The 26,625-nt window shown below is 55.5% G+C and overlaps 1 protein-coding gene across 1 annotated transcript in view; it reads right to left on the reverse strand.

Annotated features, from left to right (window-relative positions):
- The window catches only part of MYOM2 (myomesin 2), a 73,571-nt gene that overhangs the window by 24,554 nt on the left and 22,392 nt on the right, over positions 1–26,625 (reverse strand). The window contains exons 11-25 of the mRNA XM_032329154.1: positions 25,546–25,687; positions 23,201–23,400; positions 22,491–22,544; positions 17,519–17,646; positions 14,477–14,660; positions 13,551–13,725; positions 12,182–12,303; positions 10,584–10,771; positions 8,933–9,059; positions 7,681–7,859; positions 6,538–6,652; positions 5,419–5,575; positions 5,232–5,338; positions 3,157–3,201; positions 2,501–2,637 (exon numbers count right to left, since the gene is read on the reverse strand). Of these exons, the coding sequence (XP_032185045.1) occupies positions 2,501–2,637; positions 3,157–3,201; positions 5,232–5,338; positions 5,419–5,575; positions 6,538–6,652; positions 7,681–7,859; positions 8,933–9,059; positions 10,584–10,771; positions 12,182–12,303; positions 13,551–13,725; positions 14,477–14,660; positions 17,519–17,646; positions 22,491–22,544; positions 23,201–23,400; positions 25,546–25,687 (2,060 nt within the window). The remainder of the gene's footprint in view (positions 1–2,500; positions 2,638–3,156; positions 3,202–5,231; positions 5,339–5,418; positions 5,576–6,537; positions 6,653–7,680; positions 7,860–8,932; positions 9,060–10,583; positions 10,772–12,181; positions 12,304–13,550; positions 13,726–14,476; positions 14,661–17,518; positions 17,647–22,490; positions 22,545–23,200; positions 23,401–25,545; positions 25,688–26,625) is intronic.

The raw sequence follows: 26,625 nt of genomic DNA on the forward strand, positions 1-26,625 counted from the left end.
TGCCCGACCTGGGAGGCTCCAGACGCCTCCTCCCGCGGCACACCTCTCTCCTCCCGCTGCTGGCCCCGTTTATCCCACTGCCCGTGCTCAGCACAGGCCACTGCCCGTGCTCAGCCTGGCCTCCTGTCTGCCTCTCCAGACTCACCTCAGGCACCCCTACTCCGGAAACCCTCCTCGCCACCTCAGCCCTCCCAGCACTGTCCCTGAGCCCGGATGGCCTTGCAGGACTATCAGAAGGCCCCTGTCGCCCGGTCGCCTGGTGCCCGTTCTGCAGCTCCGGGACGCAGGCCCACACGCCCCCGAGGGTCCCCACCTCCTGGCTGGCTCTGGGGGACAATCAGAAATGATCTGTAAAATGCACGCAGGGGAGAGGAAGAGGGTGACCGTGTTCCCAACGATCAACCGTGACACTTCTGGTCCTGCCTCAGCCAATATGACGTTGAGGTTTTAAGAGGCGAGAACCCACCCCCTGGCCTGGCCTTCCAGCAGACACCACCTTCCCAGTTAGACTTTCCGCTGCGATTTCACATACGTGACGCCCACTCTACGGTCATAGACTGTGTCTGCATGGGAAACGGAGCCCGGAGCTTGGTCTGTGGGACGCGATGGAGAGACATAAATGCGCGCACACGAGCCTCAGCTCGCTTCCTGAGCGGGCGGTCACCGAGAAACGGTTCTGGTCGCAGGACGCGGCAGCGTGTGTCCTCCGGGCAGACGGGCGGCGGCGGGCGGCCGGCAGGTGGGGACAGAAGCGAGACACCGCACGGACAGGTGCTTGCTGGCTCGCGGCTCGCCCCGTCCTTCTGAGCGTTGACTTCTGACCACGGAGAGCAAATGTCAAACCAGTGAGACAAAGCGCCGTCTTGCGGTCCGGTCCTCGAGCACCTCCGGCCCCTGCAAGGACAGGACCCCAGGAGCCGCCCCCACCGGGTCCGGGAGTAAGAGCGCGGGACTCTCAGTCTTCGTGATACAGTAGCTCCTCCGTTTTCTCGGCTACGGCACTGCCGGGTCCGGGCAGGTTTGAGAAATTAATTAGGCTTCTTGCGATTGCTGTTATGCAGCAGGATAGAGTTCAATGATTTTATGGGCGCCGTAAATACAGGCCTTGATGTGATTCACACAAAATAACATCAATCTCCCCCCCGGAAAAGTCACCTGTGGATTGCTAATTAAGCCGGTGAAATAGTGCAGCCCCATCCCAACAGACCAGCCACGCAGCAAAGACGTCCGTGTTTAAAGCCAGCTCTTGCAGCAGGGAGGAACTGTCCATCAGAAGACCTTCTACAAATAAGCACAATTACACTAAATTCTTCTTCATCTCACAGCACGGCCTCTGCTCGAAGAGGGTTTCTCCAAGTCCTCGACCGTACGGCGCGCTCTCCCCGGGACAGAATGCGTGCCGCTGGCTTCCCCGCAGCCGGAGGGAAACGCCTGCGTGTCCTCGACGGCCACGGCTGCCTGTACCCCTATCACGGCCGTCGCCGTCTCTCAGGGGTAAGACAACTCACACAATCTTTGTCCATCCCGTCTGCCCGACACCTGCTCCTCCAACCAAGTAAATCTCACCAAACAGCCGCAGGGACAAAGCCTGGACCAGAGATGAGGGGTCCAGTTCAGCGACACAGTGAGTGGGCCCCTGTGTGGCCCGAGCGATGCCTGCATGTCAAGCGTCCCGCGGACGTGTGGGCAGCGACAGGGACGAGGCAGGACATTGAGCAGGCTGACGACACCATACACTGAATCCCGAGGGCAACGAGCAGAGGGGGTCAAGGTGGCTCGCTCTCCAGCCAACAGGAAAGGAAGGGCCCACTGAGCAGGTTTTCCCTCAGCTGCAAATGCCAGCAGCTGTGCCAGAATTCATGGACGAGAAGTACCCGGAGGCGTACTTGGTATTCCACGGCCAGAAAGGGAATATTTACAATAATGGTAGGACTCATCGCACACAATGAAAAGCAGACCCAGGGCAAGAGTGTGTGTGTCGTAGCATTCTAGACATCGTGGGCGGTCCTGCCGCACTCTGCCCAGATGAGCCACAAAAGAGAGCAGCCTAAAAGGTTAGGGAAGCGTAGGAGCAGATCTCCCCGTGGATGCCTTCCGTGGACGTGCTCGGTGAGCAGGACCCGCCCACAATAGGGTAAGAATGCGCAACTTCGAAACCAGGGTCAAGAGTGAGCGGGCCCGTCCGTTAAGGATATCCCGTGCCCCCCACGTCACCTGAACCCTTTCATAGCACCAGGCTCAGCGTCTCTAAAACAAAGTGACCGTTGTTTGGTTCTGGCGGGCCCGGATTTCAGGGACTCTGATCTCTCGTCTAACCCAGACCAGTCTCTAAGCGTGGCAGGACTCAGCCGTCACACGTTCATCTCACCAACCGGCTATGCCCCAATTTCTGCAGCTCAAAGGGGGATGAGAACACACCCAGGACCTGACCCGAAGTCACTGACCTCCCGAGGTCCTACCCCGCCTCCCGAACCCGGGGGTCCCGTGTGCGTGAGCTCACCTCGCTGTCAGAGACTTCCCGGTCGTTAATAATAAACCGGTAGCTGGCGTCTGGTGACAAGTGCTCGGCCTGCAGCCAGAAGCGAACCTGGCCCTTATCAAAAATCTCATAAGCTAATTCTGATTTCAGAGGAATTGCTACGGGAAGAAGAGAAATCGGAAGTCAATAATGCACGAGTCGCTGTCGGAGAAGGGCTGCATGTTGGAGGAAACCATCGAGCCGGTTACTGAGGTGTCTGAGGATGTGAAACCCCGGGGGGTTGAACTGGATCATGAAAACCAGAAAACAAAAACAAGCCGCAGGTCGGCCTGCTGGTGCAGGTAAAGCCCCGTGGGCCGCGTGCTCACCCTCCTGGCTCTACCCGCGGACCACGGCACACGCTTGCCTGCGTGTAACTCCGTAACCAGAGACCCCACCTGACAACTTGCTGGGATTAGGATCAAAACCCCAAAACTCTCTATGCAATAGAATTTCTGCGAGCTGCACTATCCACTCGTGTTTGCTTCCAGCCAGCAGGCGACACGCATGGAAGCTGCTCGCGTGAAAGGCAACGGTCGGTTCGCCGACGCGCTCCCCGTGAGCTCTGCGCCACAGCGAACAGGGCCCTCCCGGCTCGCCGTCGGCCTGCAAGCAGGCGGGGCCCCGCGCTTACTTACTGGGGTTCTTGATTTCGTTGCTCAGTGCGATCAAACGTTCGAGCTCTAAAATTGAGAAAGATACGTGCATTGGTTTTCGACCCAGACATGCAGAAGTTCGTAAACAATCGCAATCTAACCCCGAGCGGAGATCCGGTACCACCAAGATTTCACTGCGTAAGAAAGGCTAAGGAGTGAGACTGCAAACAGGATTTAAACCACCTTCGAATGCTCTCTCCTGAGACCCTCGCCGTGTAACAACCCTGCTGTGAGGGGAGGGGTGGGGGGCACGTGAGGCAGAGTTTGGGGACAGTGGGGCTGGGGGCAGGGGCAGGCTTTGCAGGGGGGACTTTCAAGACACCCATTTCCAGACCCTCAAATTCCACACAAACTCCTTCCTAATACCGATCAGGCGCTGAGAGTGTGCGGGGGTCTGTGATTTCCCTTCCCTTTGCAAGATGTCCCTCAAAATGCTTTGCCCACCCAGGATTTCACTGTGCTGCGTTACTGCCACGAGTTAAAAATAAAAATAAAACGATAAAAATAAATGCATCGCTCCGGAAAGAGGCCCACGACCAAGCCAAGAAAAACGGAAGGTTCCTCCCCCCTTCCTTCCTTCTTAACTGGAACTTAGAAAAGAGACGGCGGTCACGACGGCGTGTGTGAACACGCTCACTTGGACCGAGAAATGAGGTCAGTCTTTCCCTGACTGGGGGCTTGGCTTGGCTTCCCCGTTAGGTCTAACGGTGGGAACTTCCATAAGTCAAACGAGTGAAATTGGCAGCTCCGAGGTTTTCTCTAAGAGATTTTTTAAAGTCCACCTACGTTTTAAAACATGCTGGAAGTTTTCGTCCTTTGCAGCTATTTAAAATTAGAGTGAAAACGTCACCTACAAACTTAAAACTGGTGCAGAGAAACAGAACTCTTTTCAGGATTATTTAAGGATGTTTTGAGTTAAAACCAGAAGACCACTGAGTTAGGGTCAGAAATGGCAGCTTACAAGGCGTTCGGAGCAGATTCTGGACCTGCTCGGGCCTGTCTCTGGACACATGCATCCTGAGGACCCTGGGCAGCTGCGTCCACAGGGACCCCCGGCCGCCCTCCTGCTGAGTCTCGTTGAATCCGCACGAGCTTCCTCGTCTGCCCAGCGTCGGCTCCTGCCCTGCAGCGGCCTGAGCATCAGGACAGGGCCTCCTGGCGTCCGTCCCTGCCTCTCGTCCCTGCCCACGCCTAGTGACCCTCCGAGTCAGGTGTCCGCGGGATCACACTCTCGCCTGCCCCCGCCCAACACACCAGCGGGGAACTTTGGGTCGTCCCACCAGGCGCCGGGCCTCCCAGAAGACCCCATATTTTAACAGGGGACTCTCAGCCCCTAGACAGCTCTAGAGACCCGGAGAACGCCTGACATCTGACCGAGCTATTCCACATGACGGGGCTCCCTCTGCCTCACCGTGAGGCTGACCCTGACTGTGGGCCGGTCCGTCACAAGCACGGGACACAAATCACTACAGTCCCCAGCAGCACCAGCGTCTACCGTGTGAGCCCCGCTCACTGGCCAGGGATGCAGGTGCGTGAGTCCGCCCTGGATAGACCTGCCTGTCCCTGGGCCCCGGCTGTGACCTGGCTCTTCTTTCTGCTGTCTCCTGCTTGCAAGGGAGCAAGAGATTTTGACCCTGCCGGCTGAATCTTAGTTCACGCACAGAAAACATGTATTTTTTTCTCTCACCGTCCTGACTCTTCTTTGCTGGAAAGGAAGCAGCCCCCATCCATGGTCTCACGCGAATCTCGCGGCCGTACTTGCCCATCCGCTCCCCTCCGCTTGCCAAGCTACTGAAATGCAGCGGAAACCCACCTTGGGCTCTACGGGAGGCTCTAGAAGCCCCGTCCCCGGCCCGGTGACTTGGGTGCCGGACAGGGCACGAACGCCAGAGCGCTCCTTACACGTCTGAGGGAGCGTTCGCCTCTGCGATCGCCCCGCGCCCCGGCCCCCCACGAACAGGCGCCCGTCTCCCAAGCACGTCTTCTCCACGCTAGCGTCCGTGTCCCCTGCCGAGCCCCCGAGCCCGCGCGCTCCGTCGCCGAGCCCCCGAGGTTACCTTCCTCGTCCAAGGCGAAACTGGAGGACACTCCGTCCGTGTCACTCACGGACACCGAGTAGGTGCCCAGGTCCCCTTTGTCCGGGTTTTTAAAGTACAGCTTCGAGCTAGAAGGAAGAACCGCGGGGCAGGTTACGTGTCTGTCGGCGGCCCCGGTGGCCCCCGGGCCGGCCGCGAGAGGACTTACTGGTCTCCCACTGTCTCCACCCGGAACTTCTGGTCGTCCGCCAGCTCCTCGTAGGCTTTGCACCACGTGAACTGGGACGCGTCCGTCATCTCCGGGCAGTCGAAGCTCAGGTAGATGTTGCCTTCCTCGTCCACACCGGCACTAATCTCCTTCGTGCCTGCCGAGAGGGCAGGGAGCGCCGTGTCACAGGCACGCGGCCTCCGTCTGGAGGCGACGGCCTGGTCCCCACCGAGTCATCGGCTTCCCCTGCACGGTGCCCTGGGCCTGAGTGGGGCCCGCGGGAGGGCAGATGCTCCCGGAGCAGGTGGCGGCCGGAGTGGACAGGGTTTCAAGTCGTCACGTCTCCGTCTGTTCCCGTCTCCGCATCCAGTCCCGCCGTAGAGGACATGTCGGCCATGAAGACCCTCCTTCTCCCCATATCTGACCCCTGGCCACTGGGAGGGCCCTGGGCACCCCCGATATCACGGCGCGTGGCCTCCTCCCATGGGGACGGTAGGGGACCTGCTTGTCCCTTCTGACCAGGTGGAGGCCGGCCCCACACGGACCCGTCCGAATCTGTCCCTGAGGAAGCAGAGGCTGGGGAGGACCGTCGGCCTGGGCAGGCACAGATGCTGCCGGTTACGACGAAGGCAGAAGCGCAGAGCGCCAGCGGCAGAGGACGTGAGGTCAGTCCCCAGAGAGAGGAGCGATGCAGGAGACAACACGGTCTCAGGGTTCGCGGACCCACCACTCCGTCCCCACGTACCCCGTGAGCTGACCTCACCCTGGGAAGCACTTTCCACTGACGTCCCCTCCGTGGGCCTTCGCCACCTGCCCCCAGGTTCCCCGTCAAAATTCAGCAGTCACGAGAGAGACCGTCATCATCTCCGCATGCGGCCTTACTGCTCCGAATGCGGACCCCACCGACTGTGCGAATGGCCTCGGGGGCCGCAGCGTGGCTCGGGGTGCCGGGGCCGTGCAGGGCCGGAGGGCAGCCTGTCCTGTCTGCCGCTCGACACCGTGGACAAGACGGCAGGAGCCAGCTCCCTGCGTCGCGCACACAGACACGCGCACCCATCGCCCACGCCTGGCGGCCCTCCGCCTCCCGCCGCCCTCAGCGGCCACACGGTCGCGTCTCACCTGGTCGGGCCTCCACGAGCACCGGCTCAGACACGTCCGACGGCCTCCCCACCCCGCTGGCGTTCACGGCCCGGACCCTGAAGACATAGGTCTTGCCCTGGTGCAGGTCACAGGCCTGAAAAAGACGGAGACCGTGTCACGCGCTAATCGTTAAGGGAAAAGGACTTCCAGTCTTCACCTTTTACCAAGCACACAGCCCTTTTCTGAAAGAAGGAAGAGCTTCGCACAGTGAGCGGGGAAAGCGGGAGGCGAGGCAGACACGCTCATTCACGGTCCGACTTAGCAAGAAGAAACAGGCTCTCTTCCGTGTTGAGAGAGGCTTCCTGCTCCTCCGCCTGCCTCAAAGCAGAATTAAAATCCTATACCCCGCCGGCCGCCGAGCGTTCCTAGTCAGCATAACGCTATGGGAGGAAGCATTACTTCAAACGTGATTGTAACCGGGCCAGAGTTCCCATTGCTCGGACACAGCAGAATTAAGTCATTCTCTCCTTGCACGTGTGTGACCGCGATCTGTGCTGACACGTAACGTACACATCAGCTATTTCCTCAGTCATTGATTGGGCCAGATCTCTGGAAGCTGATCAGTTCACTCGGTGTGGATCAGAAGCTGATCTGGTCTCGCGGGGTTGGACGGCTGCCCAGAGGATGTAGCCGTGCACACGACTCAGGTGTGGGCTTCCGGTCAGCTGCCGCCGTCTACACCACACCACAGAGCCCACAAGCAAGCGGGCGAAGCCTCTGCAGGAGGGCGGCGGGGACAAAGAGCCAGGACGGGTGGCTGACCCACCCGAGGACGGGAGTCACAACTGCCCCAGTGAGGGGTCGGCTGCCGACGCTAAGAACAGAACCCCTAGGAGGACAGGAGAGAGGAACATGCTCTCGCCCTCCTCTCCGACGTCCTACAGCTGCGCGTGCATGTGCGTCTACGCGCGCGACTTCTACGAGCCGTCACGAAGGACACGGGTACAACACAGGCCTGACCGCGGACACACAGCGGCCATCGCCCCCGCGGGGACCGTCCACAGCGCCACACGGGACGGTTTGAGCTGCTTGAGCAGCTGGCCTGGCGGCGTCGAGCCCGTCCAGGAGGGACCAGAGACCCCGTCCCGGGAGGGTGGGGGACACGGGAGGGACCAGCGTCACCTTCAGATAGCGGCTGGCGGTGGCCTCCCCGTTCACGGTGCTCCACTCCCCGGCGCCCTCTTCCTTATAGTCCACGAAGTAGCCCGTGATGGGGCCGCTGCCGGAGTACACGGGCGGCTTCCACAGCAGGACCAGGGACGTGTCTCGGACCTCACAGAACGTCAGATCATAGGCAGGACCTGAAAAGGCAGACGTAGTCGGCCGTGTGTGCATGCACCACCCCGGGCGTCGGCGGCCGCAGGACACACGGCTTCATCGGCTCCCAGACCCCAGGACTCTACGTATCACATCGGCCTTCCTTACGCACGTCCCAGAGAACGTGGGGAGCACGGAGAGGGGACAGTCGGGCGGGCGTCGGGGACCGCGGCACCTTGGAGTCACCCGTGAGTCCCTGTCAGCGCTCAGGACCGGCAGGTGCGGCTCACATAGAGAGCGAGTGCACGGACCAGGGACATGCGTGGCACCCCCACCCCCACCTGACACACGCCTGCTCAGACCCTGGAGCCTTCCACGGGGGCAGCGCAGACTCCCGGGTCCAGCGGCCTCGGGCGGCAAAGGGAAAATGCGCAGGGGCTGCGCCTGAACTGCGTCACCCACATCAGGGATTGCTAAGCCCTTTGAAGGGAGCTCCAGAAAGTCTCCGGAAGTCGGGAGAGCGCTCCGTCCACTGGCAGTTCTAAGGGGCCCAAATTCGTTCTGTTACACAAGGACCACTCAGAAGGAAAGGACGGAGAAGACACTATACTCTGCCCACAGAATAGCTTCGACTTCAGTTTTGCTCGAAACAGGAGCATTTTATCCGTCCTGTTTAGGTTCCTGGCAGACAGGAGGTAACCAGTGAAGACCCAGGTTCTGAGAATTGATGAAAACAGACTTAAAACGTGAAGTCCTAACGCAAGCAGATTAGCAACTATCCTACGGTTTTGAACTAGAGGCCCCAGGTCCCCCCGGGTCGGGAGGACGGGGCCTCTCACAGTGGAACCGCAGGGTCACACTGTGTCGTCTCACGGCCAGCACCGGCCCCTCCTGCCCGGGGCCGCCTTCCCTGTTCCCTCACGCAACCCCACTGACCACCCCACACTCGTCACCGCTCAGCCTCTGCCGGGGGATGAGGCCACCTCGTCCGTAGCTGCACCCCATGCCCGGCACAGGGCGGGACGCCCTAGCACGCGCAGACAGAACGCCCACTAGTTCTGGGGCTCATGACATCATGACACGGAGGGCAGCTCCGTGGTCTGGGGGTGCTTCTCACCAGGCTCGGGCATGGTCCAGGCCTCACACTTGAAGAGCTCGCTGGGGTCCGACGGCTGCCCGATCCCGGCCAGGTTGACGGCGGCGATTTTGAACTCATAGAGTGAGCCTTCTGTCAAGCCCTCCACCTGGGGAGATGCATTTAAATTAACACAGGAAGTGAAAAAACCACGTCACTGTCTGCCTGTTGGAGGAGTCACGACCGACTGCCAGAAGGAACTGTGAGGGTGGGGGCTGGGCCAGTAAACTGGACGGTGCTGTCCCAGAGGGCTGTGAATGCAGCCGCCATGCTGTGGTCGCTTAGGGAACCTGACCACCTTGTTTCATTCCTCCCGTCACCGCGCCTACGAGGATGGCACAATGACCCCCTCAGCAGCCCATCTGAGGCTCATGGAGAGGAAAGCCACAGAGAGTGTGTGGAATAGCAGGCGTGGGGGCCTGCCCTTAAGCCCATGTCCCTTCTGCAGAACCCCCAGCTGGAGCCCGAAGCCAGACTAGCCTAGCTGCGTGATGCCCTACAACCCGTCACCGACCCCCAGCACATGGACCGGCGGCCCTCAGGTCGCGCCTGCGGCCACATGAGGGCCTGTGCCCCAAAAGTACAGGGAAGGCCTTGACCAGAGCCCTCAGCCCTGCCCCACTGCATCCAGGTGACATCGCCTCCTGGAAAAACAGAGGCTCGAGAGCAAGTGTTTGAAGTCAAGCTTTCCATTCCTTGCAGGACGGAGCTCACATCCCGGCAGCCCCCGGCGTTCTGAAACAAGAAGGCGCTTCTCTCGGGAGTCAGGGCCCTCGTCCAGCACAGCTCGGCACGGCGGTGGGGCTGACCGTGCACCGATATCGGTCATGCTGCACGCGCACACGCACCAACACGTGCTCGCACAGTCACACACACGTGCATACAGGCTCCCACACACATGTGCACGCGCATGTACACAGACTCACACGTATATGTGCGTACGCACACACCTGCACACAGAATCTCTCACACGTGCACAGGCAGGCACACGCATACATGCATACAGACTCCCACACGTGTGTGCATGCACATGCACCAACGTGCGTACACACACACACACACGCACGCACACACACGTGCCTGTGACCTAAACCACACAAAGGAGCAGCGGAAGGCTCAGGGAGGTGGAGAGAAAGCCCGTGGCTGGGGAGGGTTTGCCCCTGGATTTGATCCCTGATATTCCTACTCTAAGTCCATGTTCCTTCTCTCTCTGCCTGGGCAGAACGTGTGCTTGGAAGTGACTCGCTCAGAGGCTGTGCACACAAGCCTCTCTGAGCAGAGCCGTGAGGAACAAGCCTGGGCAAGGGTGTTCGGACGGAACACCAGCTAAGCACGGACGCACCAGCCCTGTACAGCCACACGGTGACGGGCTGGGGGCCTGGGGCTGCTCCCAGCAGGGACGCGACCCCCACACCACCCGCCTCCTTGCCTCTCCACCTCTCCTGCGCCTCAGAAGAAAATGCTTCCTCGGTCCAGTTCTAGAGCTTCTCCCACGAGGCTGTGACGTTTTCTGAACCTGCTTGTGTGTCTGTGTCACATTATCTAACGCCCTTGAACTCTGAGTCACGATTGAAGGACTCTGCCCAGAATGGGAAACCACCCAGCAAAAACCAGTGGGCCCGTAAGAACCAACCGTTAAGATCCTCTCTGTGACGGGCGAAGAGTTGACCTCGTGCCAGTTCTTATGGTGAGCCTCGCGCTTGTCTATGTAGTAGCCGAGGATGGGTGCGCCCCCGCTGAATTTGGGCACCTTCCAGCCAAGGGTCATGGAGTGGCCATCACAGTTCAGAAGCGTGACCCCGTAAGGGTGTGAAGGGACAGCTGCAAAGACACACAGCAGGAAGGTCACCCCGCCCCCGCCCTGCCCTCCCTGGGGCCGCTCCTGCTCTGCAGAGGGGCCCCCAAACCTCAACCATCCCTGCATGTTTTCATCTGTTCCTTTAAAGACGATAACTCGGTCCTCTCTATTCACTGCGATTCCTAAATACCTCCCCCAGGAAATCACACACACACACACACACACATCGTCCAATATTTCAATAACACAGGAGCGATCCATTATTCAAATCTGGCGTGGGTGGTTGAAACAAGAGATTTTCCCCCTCCTCTAGGGAAAACCTCCAGGAGGAGCTTTCTTGTGACAGCCATGAAGAATTACAGCCGTGCCCCATGACCAGAGACGCTGCACGTTACTGCCCAGCCGGTCTTAATTTCCCACTTCAGATCGGTTCCAGTGAGTATGAATTCACATGAGTTTGTTTGGAAACGGATCATCTTCTCCAAGGGCCTGAGGGAGGGTGTGCCTCTGTTCCCCGAGCCCTGGCCCCAGCTCCAGGTGACCTGCGTCTGGTCATTCTCTGTTACCCAAGAGACAGGTGACCAGGGAAAAACCTGTTCCCACCACAGAATAAAACTGCAGACAACTGCTTTGTCATAAGTAGGAATGGTAACATTTGGAAGTCCCTCCTGGGTAAAACGGACAGATCAGAATAATGTCCCTCAAACAAAAGAATGATTTTGTGCTATACTGACCACCTAAGTAGTATCAGGTTGGGCACTGCTTGGTTGTTCGCTAACATGACTTTATGTGTCGTTAGGAGAGAAAGTTGAACTTCTGAAAATGCGATAATAATTTAATCAGAGACAAAAGTAAATAAAGAGCAAAACATGTCTCTCAGGAATGAAAGGCTATCATTATGACTCAAAATAAGTAGCATGTGACATTCGTGCCCAGAGCACGTGTTTGCCGTGTAGCCCATTTTGTATGAAATCACCAGGGTGACAATCACAACACTCGTGGCCCCAGGGCCCACCTCTGAAATTAGGTCCCAAATTGTTTTATTTGACCAAAATCGATTCTAACGATAACCATTTATGAACAAAGCCACAAAGTTCACATCAACATTTGGAATTCTCTGGGATGATAAAATCTCCTTGAACTGAGACCAGCTGGAAAGGCCATTGATGTTTTTCTAGGTTAGCAGCAACTTCTAAAGAGATGTTCATCCCAACAGCACGCATGTCAAGGTGGGCACACACGTGCAGGGACATGGGACCTGCCATGAAGCCGTGTGTCCCCAGTGTGTGCCCTGCTGGCGATTCACCTCTCCTCCCTCAGCCCCATGTTTCCAGGACGTGCGGCCGGCGGATGAGAACCCTCCCAGGACAGCATGTTATTGCCACCGTGAGCATTTATTCCCGTAGAGCTTACGAAGGCCCTCGGTTACTCACTGAGGGGGGCCTGGACCTTGATGGCGTCAGACTCCTGCGAGTTCTCGCTTGTGCCGACCGCGTTGACGGCCTTCACCCGGAATATGTACTGCTCACCAGTCGTCAGGCCGTGCACCACAAACCTGAACAAAACACCAGTCAGGGGCATGACCATGCACCTCAGCCTTTCCCCTTCTCCTTCAGCAGAGTAAAAATTATGGGAATACTCCAAAATTTTTTTTCACTGGGACTAAAAGGAACTTGAGTAGTTTGAGTTCTTTATATATGTATGCTATATATCCACTTCCCATTTCAATTCTAGTTAATGGATGCAAATCAACACACAGGGTCAGCAAGGAAGGCCATGATGCCTGGTTACACCAGGGACAGGAGCAGCACAGGTCTGAGGGTGCAGAAAGCAACACCCACGGATACTCTCTATGGGTCACTGTCTCTGTGAGACAGTTGCCCCAGCTGCAGAATGGGACCACAGTCCCCACCTCCCAGCATCACTACAAGCATCAAGTGGAACCCGTACAGGAGGAGGTCAGCAGAGGCCAGCACCCCATCCACAGGAGAAAGTCTGCTCCCCTCTTAGAGCCTGCAGACCTTTAGTGACCATTTACAAAACTCCATCTGGAGAATGCTGCTTTTAGGTTTTTGTCCTGAGATCTCTTTCCGAGTCTGCTGCCTGTGGATTTGAAATATCTAACCATACTGTTCTCAGTGACGTCTCTCCCTTCCTAGCCATGGCTTTTCCCAAGTTTCGTTTGTTTGTTTGTTTTTAAGTAAATTAAAAAGGGAAAGATGGCTGAGCCATTGGCAATAACCCATCCACAGTGGAGAATCTGATTGCTGCCTCTACGTACCTGAGAAGCATACCCTGGAGAGCACCTACTAAAGTCAGACGTCCTGCACATTCAGACTCCTGCAGGAGTCGGGGGTAAACGGATGCTGGGGGCAAGGATGCTCCCCGCATAAGAGAGGGGACGCTCCCCCGCTTTGTCTCCATCAGTGGCTGGAGCAGAGGACTCTCATTCATGCAAAGCCATTTTAAAAAGTTTGAAAACTCAATATGGAAAAATAAAACACCTCAGGAGTCCTGGCTGCTGTTTTAACTTTCCTGTTGGAAGGTAAGCCTTAACTGCTAATAACTCCAGAAGGACCAAGGTTCTAGAGTTCTCTCATCAACACGCTAACCATTCCAGCCCTGTGCTCTCAACCCACTCATTGGCTTTCAAGTCCTGGCCCCTCACGAGCGAGAAAGAAAACAGACACCCGTGGAGGAGCCTCACGGTCGCGTCTGCCGGTGTTCGCGCTACTCTGAGGGCCGCGTGGCTCCCAGCTGGAGTGCGGCCCTTCCCATACAGTGGGTCTGGGGCCCCCGCACCTGTTGTAGCCAATGGGCTTGTGGTTGCACGGCTCCCACACGTTGGACCCCACCACACAGCAGTCCACGTAATAGCCCAGCAGGTCCTCCTCGTGCTTTGGCCTGTCCCACTGCACCACAACCGACGTCTTTGTGTTCCGCGATGCCAGCACCCGGCCCGGGGCAGAAGGGACCGCTGTACAGAGGAGGTAGAGTGAGGAAGAGTGTCTCAGTTCCAGAAGCTGTACCCAACAGCCTCAAGCCCTTTGTCCACGGGGAAGGGCTCCCCAACATCGGATGAGGAGGGACGAGCAGCAGAAGTGGGCAGGGGACTGCCACCCGGGGCACCCAGGAGTTGCTGGACTGTCCTCTGTGTCTTCCCAAGTCCCACCTGACTCACACGGAAAGAAAGGACAATCACTCGGTGTCCTGTACCTGCCCCCCAGAATCATTAAATAGCACCTTCTTGTGATACATATGTTTTAGCTAACAGGATAGTAACAACTTTAAGAAAATAAGACATACTTCCATCAGACTGGCCGGAATCTGTAAGGGGATTTAAAACCCACTCATGATCTGACCCTGGATATTCTCCATGGGGCGATTCCAAATTTCTGTAATTCCTTACAGCATCTCCAGGGCGGGAAATTCAAGCCACATGGACAAGCAACTCCAGTGTGTTTAAGGTTCTCCAAAAAGTGACCAATGCCTAAAAATATTTCTAACCCATTTGTTAGTTCCATAAAAATAAGATGGAACTTTGGAGAAATGCTGAGTAGCCATCAACACAGCAGAGAGACATCCATCCCTTGTCAACTGAGACTTCAAGGCATTTTGGCTCATATGCAACATTAGCTGTCTTTTTCAACACAACAGAAGGGCATCTGGTGTCCCTGACTCAGGGCCTGTCCCAAGCCTTGGCCGCTTACCAGCACGGCCGTACTCACCAATCATATCCTGAGCCTGGATGGGCACGGTGATCTCCGAAGGGTCGCTCAGGCCATGCTTATTGGCTGACAAAACCCGGAACACATACTGCTTCCCATCAGCGAGGTCAAACACGGCGTACCGAGGGGACCTGACGGCCGTCTGCGCGTTGACCCTCTGCCAGGTCCCACTCCCAACCACGGACTGCAAAGGGACACAGGATTTACATGAGGAAGCTAGAGTTCCCCAAAGGTGTGCCGAAGGCATGTTCTGCTCTAGCTGGCCAAATTAATCTCCAGGGATGTCCGGGCAGTGAAGCCTATCCCCGGCCATCAGTAACTCTTTTCTGAATTTTATGAAAAAGGAAACCAGTTTGGAAAAGCAGATGAAAAACTACCCAAAGCTGGAACACTTACCAGTAAAAATTTTACGTGACAACAAATAAACTAAAAAAACTTAGGGGAATTAATCCATAGGTTGCAGTTTTACTAAAGTAGAATGAACTATAAGGGATTAAGGATAATTTGGGGTATTAATAAAATTTCATCATACACAGCTGGTCTCATTTCAATTTAAAATTTTCACTATTTTAGGGGCCCCAGGGTGGCCCCGTCAGTTAAGCCTCTGACCCTCACTTTCAGCTCAGGTCATGATCTCGGGGCTTGTGTCAGGCTCTGTGCCGGGTGCGGAGATGCTGGAGATTCTCCCCCTCCGTCCGCCCCTCCCCTAGCGCTCCTCCCACTGAAATAAATGAATAGTTGTTTTGAAATACTAATAAATCCGTAGAATAAAATGTTCACTATTTTGCAGCTATCGTTGTAGTATTCCGGTAACAGCAATCTGTGTAACGGGCTGTACTAGCACAGGCCACGTCATGATTCCTTCCTGTGCCTGAAGACGCAGTCGCTGGGGTTAGCTGGAAAAGGTCCCACCAGATGAGGGCAAGTACAGCATGAAGGTAAATGTCACCCAGGAGGCAAACTGTACCTATGACATATCACGTATATAAAAGACTATAGAGAAAAAGACCACAAGTATGTGTATCCCGGGTTGTGAAGGGGAGGGGTGTGGCGGGGCGGGCTCACTGGGTGATGGACACTGGGGTGGCTCAGAAGGAGCACACGTCGGGGACCCACAGACCTGCCCTCTGAAACCAGTAATACATTCCATGTTAACTAACTGGACTTAAATCTTACAAAAGTCCTGTGTGTGCAAGTTTCAGTAGCCACGCGAGGAAAAAAGTCGCTTTTGAGTGTCCGGAAAAATGTGTGATGACCACTGCAAACGACGGAAGTATGGGCGATTCTCGTTTTATTCCCCAAACGTCTCTGCGCCTTTGCTGCAGCGTCAATTTTCCTCATCCGGGTTGCATCACTGATAATTACTGGAAAAGCCTCCGTGCCATGTTTCGCTTCCCTCTTCCCGGCGGGACCTAACCCCTCCGTGAGGGATCCTGAGTGGTGACAGCGGGTGCCCGCGGCCCAGGGGACGGCGGCCAGGACTGGGAAGTCGCCCCAAACGACCCGCTTCTCCAAGTCAGGGCCGCGCTTGCAGCGTTCTGCCGTTGCAGCAGAAGCGAGCCAGGCTCTCGGAGCTGACCCAGGAGGCCCCGAGCTCTCCGTCGGGGGGACAGGCCGCTGGGGCCATCGGGGAAGGGGAGCCTCACGCGGAGGGTGGCGGACGGGGAGGCAGCGGGGGACTATCAGGGGCTTCCTGTCGGGCTTCCAGCAGCCCCAGCGAGGCGCGGGGGGCACAGTGGGGTCAGGAGCTGCTGACGAGACGCGCAGGCGGGAGGACGGGGCGCAGGTCCGGGCCGGCGGGGACCCACGCGGGGACACCGCCAACCGCAGGTGCGAGGCACCGCCGACCCGGCCGCAAGCAGAACTCTCCGGGCGATGACCGCCGGCCTCGGCTGGCAGACAGCAGGCTGGGAGGCGTCCGGGAGCCCCGCGGGGACACGAACGTCCAGCGACCCCGCACGGGGCCTTACGGGGCGGGACTCACAGCGGGCGCTGCCGGGCGGACCACCGGCTCCGGGATGCGCCGGGACTTCCAGGGCGTCCACGCTGCGCGGCAGGTCCCACCCGCTCACCCCGGCCCCGCGCGAGGCGGAGACGGAGGGAAGCTCCTGGGCTCCTTCTGGGCCCTGGGAGGAGCTACGGCCCCCAAAGAGCGCCCTGGACGGGCTGCGGTGGACCGACCCGGGAGCGGACTGTGACACAGCGAGACGCGGCCGAAGCGGCCGGCACCGGCCCCCCCACGCCGCGGCTCCGCGCCGGGCTCGCCCGGGCTCGCCCGCGGCTCGCTGCCTGCTGGGACCGCCGAGCACCCGGGGCCGCGCCCGCCGCTTCCCCTCCTCCAGCCACACGCGCGGTCGGTGACTCCCCACGGCGGGCAGCCGTGGCCGAGCCGGAGGAGCCCCGGCGGGTCTGCAGGGAGGACGGGGTCCCGGGCCTGGAGCAACAGGACGGACTGAAGCGGCGGAGCCCGAGCGTGCAGTGCGGACGTCACTGTGCTCTCGCTGCCTGTGCGTGTGCACGCGCGTGTGTGCCTGGGCGTGTGTGCACGCGCGTGTGTGCCTCTGCGTGTGTGCACGCGCGTGTGTGCCTCTGCGTGTGTGCACGCGCGTGTGTGCTTCTGTCCAGGCTAGTCCTCAAACCACCCATGCGATGGCCGCAGCCTCCGGAGCGAAGCCTGTGCAGCACCGCCACCACGTGGCCACAGGCCTTATTACAGCCATCTGCCCTGCTCCCCGGGTCCCACGGGGTCCTCCAAATCTGCGAGCTAGAACGTGTCCGCAGGAAAGAACTTAGCGAGCCCCGTTCTGGTAGGGGCGCCAGAGGCGGAGACATGAAGTGACCCACTTGTTCCCACGAAGGCTGCAAAGCCAGGACCCGGACCTTATCCCCCGATGCTCACCGTGCCCTCAGGTCCCCAGTAAGGAACAGCGGTCGAGTCTGCGGTGACTGACCTCACGGCTGCTCCTCTCTAAAACCCACGGAGTAGCACAGAGTAAAATCCCACAGAGAGCTGCTGTGTCAGGACACGCGACCGCAGAATACCTTCTCGATGAAATACATCAGCGGCTCCTTGCCACGGGGAGCAGGTGGGTCCCAGCTGAGGACGACATATGTTCTGCTGATTTCTGAGGCGTGCACGTTGGTGGGAGGCCCTGGGATCTGAACGTCGCCTGCAGGAGAGACAAACTCGGTTAGCACTGGATGAAGCCCAGGTCACCCCGTTCGCTGGGGCCCGTCGTCGGAGCGTCGCCCCTTGGGTGTGCTTCCAGGCGCTAGGGACAGGCACGGCCGAGCCGTCCTTTGCCTCACTTCTATTTTGGGATCTAGAGCCAACTGTTGTTCCCAGCCAAGTAGAATGCACTGATGAAGATCACCTCATTACTTTTGTTGCTAACATGAGCCAGTCCATTTAAAAAAAAAAAGAATCTGATCCAAAAATCTTCCAGGGTTTCAGCTGGAAGGGGAGGAAGAAGAGTCACCCAGAAAGACAGGGCATTTGACCAGGACTGGGGCTCTTGCTGAGCTGGGACTCTGTGCAGAGAAGGTTCGAGCGGTCTGCGTCCTGCATTTCAGAGCCTTGTGGAATGAGATAATCCTTCCTCCGCCGGCCTCTCCGGTTACGCTCCTCATACGCCCTCCCAGCGTTGCAGCCGTGGGTCAGCCTCCAGAGCACACGTTTCTCCCTCCCTCGGTGGATCTGTGCCACGTTCCCAAGCACAGTAACCTACACCTATACGTTTGAAATTCTGGAGTGGCAGCCATCAGCCCTTTGCAAATAACTAGGAGGGAACATGTGCAAGCAGAGGGGTCTGCTCTACTTGTCTCATGGTGCACATCGTGTTTTAATATGACTTAAGGGGTCAGGGGCGTCACGTTTGGAGAGGAGAACTTTTCCTACGAGGTGGAGGTTTTCCAGACCCACAGTCCCTGTCATTGCAATACAAAATATTACGAGCTTCCAATTAGATTAGCACATGATTAAAAAGGTTTGAACGTCCCTAGGACATCTCAGCCCTTCTCGATATCCAGCTGCTCCCTGAGGACTGTGCCGCGGGCACAGCATTGAACAAGCCCATGGAGACAACACAAACAAGCCTGGTTTTATTTCCCAGGAGTCCTGTTACAGAGCATAACCCGTTTCACAGGTCCCACAGGCACGGAAACACAGCGTGGCCTAATCTAGAAGCGTTCTGGCAAGCGGGTCAGGTTTCAAACAAGGAGTCAGACTGTCTCCAGGGAAATGCCAGTGAGGGCTGGTGGGGCGGGGCCTCCGGACACCCAACAGGCCTGCACTGGCCCCAAGGGCTGTGTCCACACCTACAGAGATGCGGGAGAGGAGAGGCAGGACATTGTTCTAGGACGATGCACGTCCCCGGGGCTGAATCTGATTTCCTTCCAAGGTGCCGGAGGGCGTGAGAAGCAGACCCGGGGACCCGAGGGAAGCTAGGCGGGTAGCAAGGGCGGTGAGAACAGGCACCTGAGTGCAAAGCTGCCTTCCAGATCTGAGCAGCTTGCTGTTTCCAGACCCCGCCCGGATTCCAGGCCTAGAGCACGAGAATAAGAAGCCTTTCATTCGCGCTGGGGAAGGAGGAAGAGTCCGCTTTTGTCAGCAGGGAGCCCCCGGTTGGACTCAGGGACTCGAAGCCTGGAGCCTGTCAGGATTGCCCTGGGCCGCGCAGCAGCGGGAGGCCTGGAGACGCACAGATGACCCTAACCACGGACAGAAGAGGCGAGGGCGCGGAGGGCCCCAGGGGGCAAGGAGAGGCCAGGGACACAAGCTGATCTCCGCTACCCACCCCCCAACAGAGAGGAGTAGGCGGACAGACAAGCAAATGAAAGCAAAGAGGGTGCCCTGCAGGGGGACAGTCGCGTGAGCGGCCAGTTGTTGGTTTGGGCTCGGGTCGTAATCTCAGGGTCATGAGATTGAGCCCCAGGTCGGGCTCCGGGCTCGGCCTGGCGTCTGCTCAAGATTCTCTCCTTCCTCTGCCCCTCCCCTCACGCATATAAATAAATCGGAAGGAAAGAGGAAGAAGAAGAAGAAGAAGGAAGGAAGGAAGCCACCATGAGAGGCAACTCCAAATATGTCACCTGGGAGACGCTCCCCGTGGACCCGGTGCCTCTGAGTGACGGGTGCTGCCCGAGACTCTGCTTCGGGAATCTCTGGACCTCTCTGGACCGCGCTCTCTCAAGCCACATCCATATGGGGTGAAGATGGAGCTCAGAAAGCCGCAAGCTTTCCCTGGGATCCCCGAGCTGTGGAGGGGCAGGACAGGGACCCAGGCCTCCATCCCCCAGTTGCAGATCCTGCCTTTTGTCCTGCCCACCCAAAGACACCACAACAGGCTGCCAGGAGATTTATCTCTGAGTCACAAGAACACAAACTGTCTTGGGAATGTTCAGGCTGCCCAGGATGACAGAGCTCAGGAGAAAGCGCGCTGTACCTTCTACACGGCTGCCTCTGCCAGCCCCCAGCCCCGGACACCCGGACGTGGAACTAACTAGCAGAGGGAAACGGGGCTGGTCGAGTGCTGCAGAAGCCTGCTCTGGCCAGCCCCACAGCAGAGTGTGCATTTCTCAAGGGACCAACTCAAGAACGGCTGCGAGAGTCGGATGATGTTCAGAGAAGAGCCCTGACGGTAATTAAAACCCTTGAGGAGGACATAAAGATTAAACTGGTTGGAAAAAGTGAGCAAAAATAAGTAAATAAAATAGCAGAGGGGTGATTTTTTTTTCTAGTCAACAAAGGAGTGTTCCTCTTCCTTAAAATGAACAGCATTTATCAGTCCTTTTCTTTTTTTTTTTTAAAGATTTTTTATTTATTTATTTGACAGAGAGAGATCACAAGTAGGCAGAGAGACAGGCAGAGAGAGAGAGAGGGAAGCAGGCTCTCTGCTGAGCAGAGAGCCCGATGCGGGACCCGATCCCAGGACCCTGAGATCATGACCTGAGCCGAAGGCAGCGGCTTAAGCCGCTGAGCCACCCAGCCGCCCCTATCAGTCCTTTTCTAACACAAAAAGAAGCAGATGGGCCTCCATGAAGAAAAAAGGCGAGTGATGGGAAGAAATTCCTAACAACATGTGCTTGAACACAGAAATGGGTTGCTTGAAAACATCAGGAAATCCCTTTTCTCTAAGGACTTTTTTTTTAATTAGAGAAAACATTTGTTGTTTAAAGTGAGTAAAGTAAACTCATGAACTTCGCAGACCCTAAAGCAGGTCACAGAGCTTACCCTAGTTCCCAGGTCTGCATCAGATGGTGGGGACCACCACTTTGCAGCGTGCAGAGCCTTCCCAGAGAGCGGGAGCCCCGGGAGGCTCAGTGTCCCAGCCAGACAGCCTTCCAGCTGAGGGTCCCTGCCTCTGCCTCGAATGACCAACTACAGGCTGAGCCCCAGGAATGTTACCCACAAATGAACAGGATACAGCCGAGTTTGAGAAGGAATCAAACAAAATGAAGGTACAGGCCCCAGGCAGCCAGAAAAGCTGCCTTCTCACGGAAAAGGAATGTAAGGAGAAAGATGGCAAATGGCATCAGTGAGTCTATTCTGGCTAGAAAGATCTACTGCGTCTGGGAAACCAAACTTCCATTGTATCGATCAGACAGCTAAGTGTGTTACGATGCGTTAGCTCTGGCTTTGGCACTTTGTAGCTGGGATTTACCCCCAGCGCATCCCTGTCTGTACATGGAGAGAGAGCTCTGCTCCCCAGAAGGGCACGGTTCCCGCTCTCGCCTTTACATAATGCAGATTTTGCCTCCTCCTGGAAGGTAGTTTTGTTTGAATGTCTACACGCGCCCGTAGGAGACCTCAGGTGGTTCCCTCCACCCCGATCCCATGGGCCTGCTGGAGGTGACGAACAGAACTCCCCTTCCTGCTCTCGTGTCGAAAATGCACATTCATGCACGTGGGTCTGCACGGGAACATGGCTTCCTCTGCAAGCGGGAGCCAGACTTTACACTTTCCAATAGCTACACTTCAATCCTTTATTTAGAAGTCATAGGAAGTCAACCTTTCCTGGATTATTTTTCTTTTGTGGCTTATTTACTGGGCACCTTCCCCAACTTCTGAGTATACCTGGAAGTGGGGGTCTTAACTAAGACTTTAAATGTCACTGAGGAGTGTCCCTCTGGGAATTATGTGTTCTTCTAGAGATGAAAAGCCATTATAGGTGCAGAAGATCCAATGTCTGGAGACCATCTCGGGGCAAACATGAAAATCAGCTAATGAACTCCTAGGTCTGTAGCTCTTTGGGGAAAGAGCATTGGGACCGCAGCAGTTTCATTTTTCTTATTTACAAATATATATATATATATATATTTTGGATTGCAGCAGTTTTTTAAAAGAGAGCTTCAAAGTGTATCTCCTGAGGCACTAGCTCCAAATTCATGTTTCTTCATTTGTTACTTGTTTGTTGTCCTCTATGAACTCTAATTATAAGCCCGCTTAAAATCTCTGGATTTCTGACTAATAATGCCAGGTTCCCCTCCCTAATAAATCGATCCTCCTAGCTATCTCTGAAAGGAATAGCAAAGAGAAATGTTCAGAAAATCCAATATAAATGAGGGAAATGTGAATTTTCAGGCCAGGGATACTGACAGGAAGAATACTGTCCATTTCGACTAAAATACTAAAGATAAAAAATTTTGTTTAAAAAGAAAAACTGAAATAGTCCTCTAGTCATGGCGTCTGAGAGAAAGAGCCCAGCCTCAGCCAGTGACAAAGCCTCGGGTTCCGTTTGATCTTCTCTGCACAGCCCCAAGAGGACCCAGGACCGACATGGAAGCCATGAAGCCGCCTGGGAGGACCCCGGATCCCATCCTTGCCCTCCGCCCAGCTCGTCCCCGCCTTCTAACTTCTACAGGCCACGCGCTTGCAGACTTGACCTACGGCTGCGGTGCTGACACGCAGGCTCTGCCCAGCCCCTGGGCGCTGGCTGTCCATCGCTCTGGTCTCTAGCCACCGTCCTGACTCCCTCGGGCACGGGCAGCGGGGCCGCAGTGCTCAAGGGCCACTCACCTTCGAGGTCATCCTGGTAGATGACGATTTCTTTATCCCCCTCCAAATGGACCGCTGCAGAGAGAAAAGTAGACGCTGAATTTGGCGTCCAAAGGTTTCATCAAGAAAGCCCCAGCTTCCCTAACTCGGCGCGAGATCCAAATCCGCCCCATGTTATGTGCGTTATGACCACAACACACCCGCAGCTCGGAGGGACTCAGATGCTACTTGGAGCAGTCTGCATACCCAGTGCTTCTCAGACCTTTGCACTGGGCTCGAAAGACCACGCGGGCAAGGGAAATGTAGGGGCTCACTTCACACCGTATTTAAGGGTCCAAGCCCTGTTGGGCATCTGCGTCACATGAAATTACCGTTCGAAAATAAAGTGGCTTAGTTTCAAAGCCTTCCGAGTCTTATCAAATGTGTTGAAATTACATCTTCGATGGACCAAGAAAACTCTAGTTCTCAACCAGTCTGACTGGATCCCAGTGAAGAGCACTGGGAAGGCAGTGTGGTTGGTGTCGGAGATTATGCCGGCCTGGCCACCACCCTCTCCTAAAGCGACACCGGCGGACATACGGACACTGTAAAATGTCCCCGAACCACGCTCGGTCCTCGAAGGCATTCTTAAAACTCATGCACAGCTGAGCGTAGAAAAGAAAGAACAAATCCCATAAAAATGGCCCCTAGATTCCAGGACACCTCTGGGGCTTGAAATCTGCACAACCTACCTTGTAACCTCTTGAGGTCAATAGGGTCAAGGGCAGCCACAGCCTCGGACACTCTGGAAGGCCTGCTGATGCCCGCATTGTTGACTGCCCTCACGCGGAAAATGTACGACCTTCCTTCAAAGAGCCCGGTCACGGGGTATTTGCAGATTTTCACAGGGGCGTCATTGCACTGAACCCAATTGTCAGTTCCCACTTCACATCTTGAAATAAAAACGAGGGGAGAACCACAAATACATCAGCCGAATAAATACACACGGGTCTGTGTGTGCATTACACACGTATTCCGTGTATATAAACAGCTCTAACCGGAAATCACATGACATTGTAGAAGTCAAAGCACTACAGTACTAGATTTACATAAGCAGCAGTACCAGCAGTCTTCAAAAGACAGAGCCATTTAGGATATGTAAAGTATATCTATTTCCTTATTTAGAAGCCTTATAATTTGTAGCCTGAAGACCCATTCTAGCCTTCAACCACATTTAGGCCAAATCTCCTCCAAAAGTCAAGTGAGATGTATCCTTGACAGTCCTTTTTCCAACTTACACAGCAGAATCAGCAGTGCCCTATGCTCCCCCTGCAGGCCCGACGCCAGCGCACGGAACGAAAGGGCTCACCGCCGGTCCCCCACACGCGCCCCGCGGTATGAGAGCCTGGGCACTGAAATCTGTCCAGAAGGCAGGCTCAGTCTGTCCCAGTGCCAAAGAGATGTATCCTTCCAGCATCTCACATGGCTTTTTTTTTTTTAAGATTTTATTTATTTATTTGACAGACAGAGATCACAAGTAGGCAGAGAGGCAGGCAGAGAGAGAGGAGGAAGCAGGCTCCCTGCTGAGCAGAGAGCCCGATGCGGGACTCGATCCCAGGACCCTGAGATCATGACCTGAGCCGAAGGCAGCGGCTTAACCCACTGAGCCACCCAGGCGCCCCTCACATGGCTTTTGAAAACATGAAGTCCTGACCAGACACGTGGACATGCAGAGAGTAGCTTGCATTTTTCACAGGCTGAGAAATTTCCGCACCAAAACCCCACGTCAAATCCCCAGGAGAACACAGCAAGGTCAGAAAAGTCATCTTTTGGAGCTATTTCAAGCCAGGGCTGTACATTTGTTTTAGAGAGAACCAAATCTCTTTCTCCTAATGATCCAGAATTTTAATGCAAGTTCTGTGACCCACAGGTGCTAACCTGTTACAGCCAGAACACGGTCCAAACTGAGTCTGGCAGGGGAGCCCCTCAGCTAACCCCCAAGGTGGCCGCTGTGGGGTCCTCCGACCAGAAGGTTCTGTTGGGTTCGTCCCTGTTAATGACGGAGGGAGGGACGTGGGTCCCTACCTAAGAAGGGCCATGAAAGTGTTTCTGCCAAATGGCTGAAAAAATGTTCAAGTATCACAGGAAAACAGCAAATCACTCTATTTTGTTTTTCTTGGTTTTAATTCAAGGTAAACCCTACCCAATGCACTCCACAAATCTGACCTTAGCATTTCCAAATACTAACCCAATAGGGAATGCTTTACCCAAACAAGTAGCTCTGTTGGTGTGGAAAAGGGAACTTAACCAACCAAAAAGCAATCAGACTTGAATGGCTTTTCTGAAACAAACATCTTATTTTACTGTGTGTTATACATATAACATCTTAAATTCCTCCCCAGAACGATTGTGTTACTTCTGAATTCATTGCTTTTTACTGTAATTTCTCTTGGTGATTGAAGTGTGTAATTGGGGCCTAAATTGTGTGTCCAATAAATTCACCAGCTCTGCTTGGCTTCCTTCCCGGCCCCTGAGCTCCACACCCGGTAAAGGAACTTGAAAGGACCCATGCGTTTAATGATGTCCACAGTTAAGTGATTAGCTCCAAAGTAAATTCCAATATTTTAGACATTGGAATATCAGTATTTTTTTTTCTCGGAGGCAAGAAGAAAACCCAGTTTAATGAAGAGGAAGAAAGGGACCTGGGTACAAACGGGCCGGCGACCTTCCCAGCTACGTTTCTGTGCCTGTTTTCTCCTTCTCTAGAGGGAGAAGCAGGACTAAACTCTTCAGAGAACCCAGAACTGGGGCTTCGTGTGTCTAGAAAAGTTGGGGGGGTGGATTGAATACAGGGTGTTTAACAGGCAAATAATTACAACACTCAGGAATCTACTTACCCTAACCCCACCGTGTTCCAACTGCTCAGTCATGCCCGCTCAGTAACCAGAGGGAGGGACCTGATCCCACCAAATCCCCCATGACAAGAACAGTGCCATTAACTTGAGCTTAGAGAACTCTCCAAAGACGTCGCCTGGGCCAACCTTAGCTTCAGCTTCAGGAGCGTCTCCAGCCCTGGAGGAAGGCAGCAGGCACTCACCGATCAATGAAATAGCCGATGACCGGGCTCTCGGTGGTGGTGTTGGGCGGCTTCCAACTCACGATGACATAATCGCGGTTTGCGTCGTGGCACTGCAGGTCCATGGGCGCGCCCGGAGCCCCAGTGACCAGCGGGTCAGCGTCTGCAGTGGCGGGAGTGCAGAAAAGGCACCTGGTTGGGATGCTGGAAAGCCTGTTGCCCACTTCTTCAAACTCAGACCTGCATCTCCCCGATTCGAGTCCACTCGACCTGCTCCTCACGTCTCAATGACTTGACTATTTGTTTGACTGATGGCTTGGTGACAAGAAATATAAACCTATTTATGAGTTCTCAAAGTCAAAAACATTCTGTCGCCTAGAAAACACTGAAGTCCATGATTTTTCATAATTTATTCTGAAATGGAAGGTCCCCTTCTCTGGAGGGAGGGTTGTCACATAATGTCACGTCAAAAACTGACCAAAGAAATGAAACTGAGAAGGTGGCCTTTTCAACACTTGGGAACTATTACCTTAGACACTTCTGTCTTTCCAAGTCCTCACAAGATGGAGGACTTAAGCTTTTTCTTTTCTGCAAACAGTGAACAAACGTTGGGTCCGTACAGCACTTTCATGACCGTTGGTGAGCACGCCTCGGGTACATCTGGTTTTCAAACGTTCTTACAGGGGCCCCAAAGGCCAGCAGCGCTGGTCCCAAAGGGCACACACACTGTTAACTTCTTATCTGCACTCTGTACTGCCTGGGTGGCCGCGAACACTGTGTACTGTCTTGTTCGATTTTCCTCAACATATTAAAAACTAAGGATTCCTTGACGTTGAGCCAAATGTTTTCTTTTGATATCAGAATCCTCAAAAAGTAATCAGGACAGTGAAACTCCCTCATACATGCATTATTTTCTTCCTGCTGCGGGTGCTGAGCAAGCGAGGCGAGCTCAGCTATGTGGTACTTAGTGCCTTTTACGGGGCGAAACATCTTGCCAGAAGGCCAGCACAGAGAGTAGAAGGTGCGCTTTAATGCCAGCCCAATAAAAATGGTGAGACTTTGTGGAAGGGTCTAAAACCCCAGCCCAGCAAGTTTATGTTG

The sequence above is a fragment of the Mustela erminea genome, chromosome 21 (genome assembly GCF_009829155.1).
Source record: "Mustela erminea isolate mMusErm1 chromosome 21, mMusErm1.Pri, whole genome shotgun sequence".
In the NCBI taxonomy this organism is placed as follows: Eukaryota; Metazoa; Chordata; class Mammalia; order Carnivora; family Mustelidae; genus Mustela; species Mustela erminea.